General features: G+C 50.9%; 1 protein-coding gene across 1 annotated transcript; it reads left to right on the top strand.

The window, feature by feature from the left end:
* The first annotated feature begins 817 nt into the window (after positions 1-817).
* On the top strand, positions 818-9864 carry IP6K3 (inositol hexakisphosphate kinase 3). The gene is made up of 5 exons (XM_041468281.1): positions 818-1182; positions 4873-5053; positions 6053-6225; positions 6841-7016; positions 8411-9864. The coding sequence occupies exons 1-5, from the start codon at positions 993-995 to the stop codon at positions 8861-8863; spliced, it is 1173 nt and encodes a 390-aa protein (XP_041324215.1). The 5' UTR covers positions 818-992; the 3' UTR covers positions 8864-9864.
* Positions 9865-10817: the final 953 nt, after the last annotated feature.

The following is a 10817-nucleotide window of genomic DNA, read 5'->3' as shown; positions in this document are numbered from 1 at the left end:
CTGCCATGGACCCGTCCTCAAATGATGATTTGAATAATTTTTTTCCCATCCCTGTGAGTCTGGGATGTGGAGTGTCCATCTCTGGTCCTTTTTGTCATCCTTGGTGCCTGTGGGATTCAATTCCTGATGTCCACGAGCCGTCCATGGGTTTCCTGTGAGGAATGGAGAAGGAGCAGGTGTTGCTGGGTGCTGCTGCTGGGGATGCACCACAGATGTGCTCCGTGATTTTCCACATCGCTGCTTTAGAGCTGAGACTTGTTGCTGTCAGAATCCAGAGGAATTTCTGGAATCAGGCACGGATCCTTGCTGGGGGCAGGGTGGAAAGCTGGGTGTGAGCCCTGGGGGTGCTGCTGTGACACATCCACATCCCCCTGGGTGTGTGCCAGCCTGGGAAGGAAATGCTGCTGCTGCTGTTCAGGTGTCCAAGGACAGGGAATGTCCCACACTGAGGTTTCTTTGGAAGGTGCAGGAATTGCTTATCCCTCCTGCAGTTTTGTAGGGCAGGGGATTTGCAGGAGCTTTGCAGCAATGCTGCTGTGCAGGGAATGTCCAAGGGAAGGCCTGGGACCAGCCTGTGCCTGTGGGACAAACTGGGGGTGTTCCACAGCACCAATGCAGCGTGTTAATCCCTGATCCTCCTGCCTTGATGAGGTCACTGCTTTAATTCACAGCTCTTCTGATCGCTGTCTCTTGTCCCCAGGAGATCAAAGCTGGGGCTTTCCTGGGCTCTCTGTGTCAGGCTGGGGCTCCCTGCCAGCCCCTGGCCACTGACAGATCTCATCCCACCCAGCTGCTGGGTGACCCTTCTCCTCTAATTCCTTGCTTCTCTCTGTTTTGCAGATTCCATTAGTGAAAGGAAGAAAACCCAGCGTGGGGGAAACACCAGAGTGGGTGAAAACTGTCCCAGCCCTGCCCGTGCCAGCCTGCGTTTCCCAGCTCCGTGTGCTGCTGCTGCTGAAGGGTCTGCAGCCCCCTGGGCTGTGCCTGGCACCATGGTGGGTCAGAGCCCTGCTGAGCCCAGGGCTGCTGTGCTCCTGCAGCCCTTCGTGCACCAGGTGGGCGGCCACACCAGCATGCTGACCTACGACGAGCACACCGTCTGCAAGCCCCTGGTGTCGCAGGAGCTGAGCTTCTACGAGTCCCTGCCCCTGGCCATGAGGCAGTTCACGCCTCAGTACAAAGGTAAGGGGAGTGCAGAGCTCTCAGCTCCCTAAAAAGCATCCCCAGGTGCTGCAGGTGAGGCCTTTCCAGGCACAGAGGGTTTTCCTGCTTATCCCTCTGCTTGATGGCCCTGAATATCTCAGCCCCTGGAAAGCAGCACTGGGAGAGCATTTTTATGAGACATCCTCCCTCCCTTCTCTTTCTTATTCCTTCAGTACTTTCTGCTTTTACTGCCAGACTTGTGCTGCTCATAAAGCTCCTGACCCTGGCTTTTGGGGGAGGCGAGAAGCTCGGTTGTCACGTAAAAACTTAAAATATCTCTTGGTCCTTCGGCGTTACAGCAAAGAGCTCAGTCAGCCACGGCTCCAATGTGATTCCAGCCCAATCTCTCCTTTTCCCAGAAAGTCAGGGGCCTCTGCAGATTTATGGGACAATATTAAAAAGATGCTTAAGGGAGAAAAGTTTCCTCTGAGCGGTTTCCTCTGGCAGGAGCTGGGGTTTGGTGCTGCAGCACTGGGCCCTCGCTGATAAAGCTGTTAAACAGTCCCAGTTTAACCAGTCCAGGGGTGCCCTGGTTATTCAAACCTTTGTGTCTTTTCTTGTGCTATTTCAAATCCCAGAGAATTTTATGATGAGGGGTAATTAAAAAGCAATTCTCCAGTCCGGCACTGGGCTCAGAGGTTTATTCCTCTCCTGGCTGTCCCAGCCCTGCTGCCAGGCAATTAAAGACGTGGAACGCTTTCCTGTGAGGATGATGAGGGGGATGATCCTGGTGGCTCCATCCCCCATCCACACGTATCCATGTACCTCATCTCTATTTCTGGGCTGTGGGAACCATTATGTAATGGTCACATTCTGTGCAATGGTGACATTCTGTGCAATGGTGACATTCTGTATAACGATGACATTCTCCACAATGGGGATCAAATATCATCCAAGCCTCACCCTGAGCCCGTAGCTTTTCCTGCTCACCTCACCCATATCAGGCACTTTGGTGACCTTGGGACCAACTTTTATCCCCTTTGAAGGCCCTGCCTTGTCCCAGTTGAGCTCGCAGGGGGATTCTGGGCTTGTTTTCCAGCCCAGTTCTGCTCAGGTTCCCAGCGCCCTCGGCCGTAGACGAATGCGCTTGTAAACACAAAAATAAACCCACGAGGGCAGAGTTACAGAGTGAAACCTCCTGAGAGCTGCTGGGATGCCACCTGCGTGGTGACAGCACCCAGAAATACCCTCTAGCTCCTGGCTGGTGCCGGCAGGAGGGGCACTGGGGTGTCAGTGACACCAAAGGCCAGCACAGACAGGCACCCAAAGGCTTTGCAGGGATGTTTGCCTGCCACAGCAGAGGAGGAGCTCTGGGGGTTGTCTGCCACACACAGGTCATGGCAGGACACCTGCAAACCCCCGTGGAATCCCCCCAGGAGACAAAAAGCACTTTCTAGGCTGAGCTGTTGGTTTTTTGAGGACTAAATTTCCAGCTGGGAGGAGGGAGAGGATCGCATTCCCTTCCAATTTAACGCTTGGTTCTCGCCTTTGAAAATTTCCCCATTAATTTTCATATTAATGGCTGATATTTAACAACTCTTACTTTCACGCTATGTATGAGTTTTTTGGGGCCAGCCCGTCAGCACTATGCAAATGAGCACAGCCCTGCTGACTGCAAGCAGGAACTGGGACAGTTTTTAAGGTTATGGTGGTTGCAATCGAAGGCTCTGGTCGCCTCCCCGTGACTTTTTAAAATGAAAAAGGCTTTGATTTAGGCAAAAGACACGCTGGCTTTTTTTTTTTTTTTTTTTTTCTCATGCCTACATCCCCTGAAAATGTGAAGCAGTCATCCAGGCTCAGAGGAGATTTGTTTGCTCTCAGAAATATGGATTTTTTAAGAATAGGACTCAGGGAAAAGGTAATGCTGGAGCCTGAGAAAGGTGGAACTCCCTGAGCTCACCACAGAGGGCTGGGAGGGCTAAAAATATTCCTTTTTCCCCTAATGAAGGTTTGCAGCCCCTCAGCTCCCTTGGCAGAGCAGCCTGGGTAGATTTCCCCCCCATTTCTGTGTAATGTCAGCCCGTTTAACCCAGCCTGTTCACAATAATGCTGATTGTACAGCAGAAGGAACCAGGAACGGCTGTGGTGAGGGAAGAGCATTCAAACCCAAGGTTTTGGGGTGCAGGACCTGGGGAGGGATGGGCACCCCAGTCCAGTGGGGTGGCTGCAGGGACAGTTCAGGTGGGGAAACCCGTGAGGCAGCAGAGTCCAGCAGGCACAGGAGGCAGAGCCTCTGCTCGGTGTTTGTTCACTGGAATCACACTTGGAATGGAGAGAAGGGGCTTTGCACCTTTATTTGCTTTGGCACCTTTGCTTGGGAGAGCAGAACTGTTTGTTAAGCTGCTGAGATCATCTCCCCACATGCCCAGCAGACCCAGTGAGCATGCCCTGGGCACAGCTGGATCCAGCCCAGCTCTCCCTGTCCCCAGCTGGGCTCTTTCCAGTGCTGCTTTTGCTGGTCCCACTGCCCAGTCCCTGGTCCCTGTCCTCTCTGGGGGCTGGCAGCTCCCTGAGCCCCAAATCACAGCATGAACCAGGCTGGAAAAGACCTTTGAGATCACCAAGTCCAACCTATGACCTAACCTAACACCTCCTCATCAACTAAACCACGGCACCGAGTACCACATCCAGCCTTTTTTAAACACATCCAGCCACAGTGACTCCACCCTGGGCAGAAGATTGCAGTGCCCAATCACTCTTTCAGTGAATAACTACATATTTTTTTAAATGTTTAACCTAAACTTCCCGTGGTGCAGCTTAAGGCTGTGCTCTAAGAAGGCCCCCGGAGCGTGGGGATGCTCAGGGAGCCGTGCGGGAGCGGGCTGGCGTTATCAGCCTGTCCCAGAAAGGTCAGAGCCGCCGGCGCTGCGATCCATGGCCATTCCTGCGCTGTCACTTGAGACGCGCAGACAGCCGGCCCCGTGCCAGGGATGGGCTAAATCCGTGCTGGACTGGCTGGCATTTGAGCCCTGTGATTCCTGTCAGAGTCAGGGAAAATTGCAATGTTCAAATGCAGAATGGTGTTTTAAGCACTCAGGGTGGGAAAAAATAACCTCCGGTCACAGTCCTGGTCCCTGCGGGGCACCAGCACAGGACGTGTGACACTCCAGCCCCCCATGGGATAGCTGGGTGCTGGTTCTTGGCGCTGGGGGAAGGACACGGCCATGACAATGTGTGGGCAGCACTGCCAGCCCATGGCCACATCCCTGCCCTGCTCCTGGGGCTCTCCAACTAAAAGAAGCAGTTGGCACGCTGGGTGTCCTTGGAAAATGCCTTGTCCTCAACCCTCCCTTTGCTTCCTGCCAATGAAAGATGTTTCCAGCCTTGTGCTGTCTTTAAAAAGCACTGAAATCTGTTGTGATAAATAAGCTGGGAGCTCCTGATCCGAAGCGGGGGGCTTTTCTGGGTCACCTGGGGCACAGCAGGGCTCGGAGGGGTGGGAGACAAAGGAATGTGGGGTCAGAGGAGGCAGGTTTCAAACTGAGCCTTGAGAGGGGGAGCACTTGAAAATCCTGAGAGTATTTTCCAGGGTCTCAGCCTAATGATGCTTTATTTGGCTTGAAATCAGAGTGGGATCGGTGAAAGGCCACCAAAACACGAGGTGGTGGCCAGGCCTCCGTGATACCCCATGGGCTCATCTCTGTCTCCTTTGTTTTCCTCTCTGTCCAGGCATTGTGTCTGTGCACCTCAAGAAGGACAGCCTGGGCAACCTGACCCTGATTGCCAGCCCTGGCCTGGGCCAGCCGGACAGCTGCGGCCGCCTGGACAGCGCCGGAGGCGACCCCGCGGTCACCTTGTGGCACAAGTGCAAGTGGAGCCACACCCAGGTCACCAAGACCTTCAAAGACAGGTGAGGGTCTGTCACTCCCTGCAGTCCTCCTGGCTGGCATCTGCAACTTGGGTGGGATGGTTTGGGATGGGTTTGGGATGGGTTTGGTGGTCCAGCTGTGGGTTTAAGGCAAAAGGACCCAGCCAAGGTGAAGAACAGCAGAGCCAAGCCCTGTGTGTGTGTGATTCTGCTCTTCCCTGGTGTGGGGACAGAGCGAGGTGGATCTGGGATGTTGTTGTTCAAATATCTGCCTCAAATTCTGCTCTAAACCCCATTCCTTGGAGCACAGCAGGCTCCAGGAGAGGAGAGGCCTTAGGAGAACAGTCACTCAGCATGGAATGTCCCTTTGCTGGCAGCAGAGGGGCTTCAGTCCATCCCATCCCATCCCATCCCATCCCCTCCCATCCCATCCCACCCCATCCCAGGGGAGAGCTCTTCCAGGAAGGCACCCAGTGCTCCCAGCACCTCTGCCTTCATCCCAAACTGGTTCAGAGCAGCCCTGGGCCACCCAGGACTGGAGGTAGAATATCCCTGCTGCCTTTGGAGTGATGGGAGTGGTGGAGTTGGGATGAACAAGACCAAGGAATGGCCCCCCAAGAAGAACAGATCTTCTCATCACTCTTTCCCTCCCTCCCTCCATCCCCTCCTTGGAGCCAGCCCTTCCAAATTGGGAATCATTCCCATTGTTGGACCATTTGCCTGTGCTGTGCCCATTAGGTGGATAAATAGAGATCCCTGGCAGCTGGGGCTGTGAATGGCTTTTCAAGGGAGCCAGCACACTTTAAATTATAATGAAAAAAAAGTATTGGCAGGGAGCAATAGCTGGCTTTCTGAAAATTACTGTTATGGAGTAACAAAGGATCTCTGCAGGTTGGATATGATCAATATGGTTCCTTTGAGAGTCCCTGAAAATCCACCTTATCAAGTTTGAGGCTCTACAGAAAAAGAAAAAAATAGGGAAGAGAATATTCTCCTCTGGAGCTTATAAACCTGACATGTCCCTTTGTGTGCTTTGTCTAGCTGCCCTGGGAAGATGCTTTTGAGGACAGACCTTCAGTACCACACAGATTCCCTTTTGGAGGATGCAAATGGGAAGCAGCCAGAAAGGAAGAGCTACAACCCCTGGGGACTGCACTGTCACCGGCAGCACCTGAACCGCATGTCCTCCAAGCACAACGAGAACAAACTTCATCGTATCCTTTGTCCTCTCTCCCCTCCAGCACAGTCCTGGCTACAGATAACAGCTGGGAACCAGTGTAGGGTTTATTGCAGAGGGATGCATCCTCTGCTCTGCACAGACTCTGGGAAAATAAGGAATATTCTCTTTTCTAAAAAAAAAAAAAAAGAGAAAGAAAAAAACCCATTTCCCATAAAGAGTTCTCAGCAGAAGTCAAAGATCCCCTTGGCATACATTTAAAAACACAACTATACAGGAATTAGCAGCTGCCTCGCCTTTTATTTTCCTATTACACTTCATTACCCACCAGTCATGTGAGTAATAGAGTTTAACAACTTCCCCCACCCACCGGAGCGAGCTCAGCACCTAGGGAAGGTGTCAGAGTGACAGCCCAGGGCTACGGTGTCACTGGAGAATGGAGCTGTTGGGGCTTTAATTGGTAGGGCTGTAGTACAGTAAATTAACTGGAATTGGCAGCGAGAGGCCCATAGCAATGACACGTCAGAGAAATTGGCTGAGAAAGTCTCATTACAGTTGTGAGCTGTTATGGAGAGTGTCAGCAGTTGCTTTGATTTAAGGCCTCTTTCAATTAGAATTTAAAAGTATTGGGTTTCCCTTAACTCACGCTCAGAGTTTCTCCTGCTGGAAAACGTGGTGTCCAAGTACAGCTATCCCTGCATCCTGGACCTGAAGATGGGCACTAGGCAGCACGGGGATGACGCCTCAGAGGAGAAGAAAGCCCGGCACATCAAGAAGTGCGAGCAGAGCACCTCGGCGTCGCTGGGCGTGCGCATCTGTGGGATGCAGGTAACGCCTCCATCCCCTCGGGGTGTTGGTTCCCCCCTTGGTTCCTCGCTTGGAACCAAGCTGGGATCTCCAGGGGTTCTTGGCTGGTGTGAATTGAAGTTTTATTCTCTTTTCCCCCCTCAAACATGGGCTGTGGAAAGTGGTCACTTGTGGGAATCCTTAAAATCAAAGGGTTTTGGGAGAGCTGCAAAAGGCAGGCCTCAGAAACAGCAGAACTGAGCAGTAGCCTTAAGATTTGTCAGCAGAAAAGGAAAATATAAGAAATAGGAATATAAAGCAGAAAATATAAGAAATAGGAATTAAGGACAAATAGAACAATGGTCTGTGTATTAATGCTTGGATAGAATAACTCCCTAAGAAACACAAAAGTATATCTAGCAAGATATTAGGAAGAAACCCTCTGATTTTAAGGATTCCCACAGCCACTCAGCTCTGTGTCCTCTCAGAGAGGGTGTCAAATATGGCACATTTAGGGTGAGCCTTTCTCTGTGCCACGGCCACCAGTGTGAGCAGCTGGAACCCTTCACCCCATCTGAGAAGCTGCTTTTACACACAGATTCCTGCTCAGCTCTTGGCTGCTGCATGAAAAAAACCCAAAAGCACCACATTGCCCCACCTGTGCTTTCACTGAGCTGTGAGAGTCAAGGGTTCATTTTGAACTAAATTTCTGCTGCTGGAAATCCCCATCCTTCCTCCTGGAAAGCCAAACCACACGTTTCTCTTATTCACTGTTCTCAAGCAGGTTTCAAAACACTGCCTGAAGGATAATGAGAATAGAATATAAAGCAAAATATATAAAGTCAAAACACATGTCCTTTTCTGATCTCTGGCATTTTTGTATGGGCAGAGTTGAACTTCAGTGCTCATATTGATGCTTGGAGTGGCTACCTAGAACAGAGGCTATAGAGAGTTAAGAGAATAAAGTAGGTATTTATTAAAATTAATAGATACACCTTGGGCAGTCAAAAGCCTCCCAGAGGCTACACTCAAGATGGAAGATGGTCACAAGTTTTTCAGACAGATATAAGCTTGGTCTATTTGCATATTAGGGGTTAATTCTCCAATTAGAGCTTCAGGTAATGAAGTCATATACCCCCAGTTCACTCCTCCCCAACTCCCTTTTGTTTATACTTTGCTTTGTTTATACTTTGTTTATATTTTGCTGAGGGCCTGAGGCTGTAGGGTGTCCTTGGGTTCCAGGCCCAGAGGAATTGTTTTGTCTGACCAAAGTGTGTCAGTGTCAAGTGTTAACTACCAAAAGTTTAGAGTTAGGCACTAAACGCAGCACAGGATTTGAAAAATACAAAGCCTAAAATCTTTATCTCCAAAGCATCATTTGTGAATCCCTCACCACTCAGGATGATCTTATGGATTATTCCTCTGTTCCATTCCAGGTTTACCAGGCAGACACGGGCCATTTCCTGTGCAAAGACAAATACTACGGGAGGAAGCTCTCCCCGGAGGGATTCCGGCAGACCCTGCGGCAGTTCCTGTGCAACGGGAACCAGCTGAGGAGCGACCTGCTGGAGCCCATCATCCTGCGGCTCAAGGCCCTGCTGGCGGTGATCAGGAAGCAAAGCTCCTACAGGTTCTACTCCAGCTCCCTCCTCATCATTTACGACGGGCAGGAGCACAAGGAGAGCGCGGATCAACACCTCTCCTTCCCAAAAACTCACGGCACAAACCCCTCCAGGGTGGATGTGAGGATGATAGACTTTGCCCACACCACCTTCAAAGGCTCCAAGAGCAACCCCAACCCCACCTCGTACGATGGGCCGGACCACGGCTACATTTTTGGCTTGGAGAACCTAATCAAAATCCTTCAGAGCCTGCTGGAAGGGAAGTGAGAATTTCTGTGAAACGGCCTGGATTTCCTAGTGACTGATAGCCCTGAAAATCCCACCTGGGGTCGGCTGTGTGGGACCCTCCGGCCGCTGGATGTGGCACGGAACGAGCACGGATCAGTCGGGAAGTGCTGGAAATTTTCCGTGTGCCGTCACTGAACTGAAGCGTGGAAAGCAGAGAGCTGGAAGAATCTGCTCTCTCTGCCATCCATCAGAAGATTTATTTTCCTTTCTGGTTTTACTGCTGTCCTTGATTTATTTGTGAGCCAAAGAAAGCATTACTTGGGAAGAGTCTTAATGATAAACCAGGAGATGCTCGCCCCGCAGCCGAGCGGGAGGAGGGGGTTTGAGGCAGGAATGAACAGATGGAGCTTCCATTTGGAGCTTCCCTTCCTGCTCCTGCTCAGGTGGGAGGGAAAAACACCCTCCAACATTCCCAGTGCCCCTGGTCGGGATTCTCTGTGCACGTGTTCAGACCAAGAGCTGCACCTCACCAAGCTTTAACATCCCTGTGGGGTTATAGCAGGGAATTTTCCACGGATTTTCTAGGAAAGATTCTCCACTGGGACTGGAAGTGTGGGAATGTGATGACTCCGTCAGGTATCAGCCACAAAAAACATTCACATCAAGGGATTTTTGCTTAAAAAAACCAAAAAAAAAAACAAACAAAAAAAAAACCAAGAAAAAAAGAAAACAAGAAAAAAACAGTCTGAGATTGAGTCAGGGACTGGACGTCAAAGGTCACCCAGAAATTCTTTGATACAAATGCTCTGTGTGTGTGTGTGTGAGCGTGTGTGTGTGTGTGTGTGTTTGAAGGAGACAGTAACAAAAGACTCTAAAAATAATGTTTACAGCTTTTGTGGACAGATTTTATTATTATGATGGAACAATTCCTTCCTGCATGGTGTGGGAAATCTGAAGGAGAAGTCCTTGCACAAGGAATAGAGCTACAGAACTCCACTACTGGGGAGAGGGGATATAAATAAAATTGTGGAAGTAACTCCCACCATTGTCCATCTCTTTTTCCCCTCCTGCAGCATCCTTGAGGTACATTTATCCTTTGTTTAAGCCCATCATTTTTTTTTTAAGAGAGCTGTTATTGCCACGGGTTTAAACACCAGATCCCAAGGGAAACACTTCACTTGGATTTACAGCAGAAAGCTGGGGGAGCTGCTGCAATTTATAGCTGGAAAATTTAAGACATCTGGCCCAGTTGTGTGTTTTGCTTGGCCCGGAGTCCACCTGGGAAGACTCTTGTTCACAGTGCTGGGTTATTGCATGACCACAAACTGTAAAAAAAAAAGCCACAAACACTCAACTTCAGTAGAGGTTGAGCCACAGATTGTCCTGGCTCACAGCAGAAGTCTGTGATAAGATTTTGTGGTTTTGTGGATGAGTTTGTACAGAGCCACCTGAGCATTCTCAGGGTGCAGAGCAGGACACGGGATGGATGAGAAGAGGCTGGGTGCGACACCACAGCCAGAGCGCCTCACTCTTCACTGCCGCACAGAAAACAACTTCTTGGCTGAATAATTAGAAAAATCTCCACGTGCTCTCTCATTTCACCCCTCATACACCTGCACAGTGCGGCTGCCCCATCCCTGGCAGTGTCCTAGGGCAGGTTGGATGGGGTTTGGAGCAACCTGGGATAGTGGGAGGCGTCCCTGCCACGGCAGGGGGTGGGATGAGATGGAATTTCAACTCAAACCATTGTAAATCCTGTGAGGAGTGGCTGAGGGAGCCGGGAAAGGGTCTGGAAAACCAGGAGAGGCTGAGGGAGCTGGGAAAGGGTCTGGAAAACCAGGAGAGGCTGAGGGAGCCGGGAAGGGACTGGAACACCAGGAGGGGCTGAGGGAGAAGGGAAGGGTCTGGAGACCCAGGAGGGGCTGAGGGAGAAGGGAAGGGTCCGAGGGAGCTGGGAAAGGGTCTGGAACACCAGGAGGGGCTGAGGGAGCTG

This window comes from Pyrgilauda ruficollis, unplaced genomic scaffold (assembly GCF_017590135.1).
Source record: "Pyrgilauda ruficollis isolate IOZ18807 unplaced genomic scaffold, ASM1759013v1 scaffold216, whole genome shotgun sequence".
NCBI classification, from domain to species: Eukaryota; Metazoa; Chordata; class Aves; order Passeriformes; family Passeridae; genus Pyrgilauda; species Pyrgilauda ruficollis.
This window is presented reverse-complemented; position numbering and strand designations above follow the sequence as displayed.

Excerpts from the sequence above, each read along its gene's own strand:
- IP6K3 (XM_041468281.1), top strand. The coding sequence starts at position 993 with ATGGTGGGTCAGAGCCCTGCTGAGCCCAGGGCTGCTGTGCTCCTGCAG. Across the intron at positions 6,226-6,840 it reads CAACGAGAACAAACTTCATC|AGTTTCTCCTGCTGGAAAAC; the intron begins GTATCCTTTGTC and ends ACTCACGCTCAG. Across the intron at positions 7,017-8,410 it reads TGCGCATCTGTGGGATGCAG|GTTTACCAGGCAGACACGGG; the intron begins GTAACGCCTCCA and ends GTTCCATTCCAG.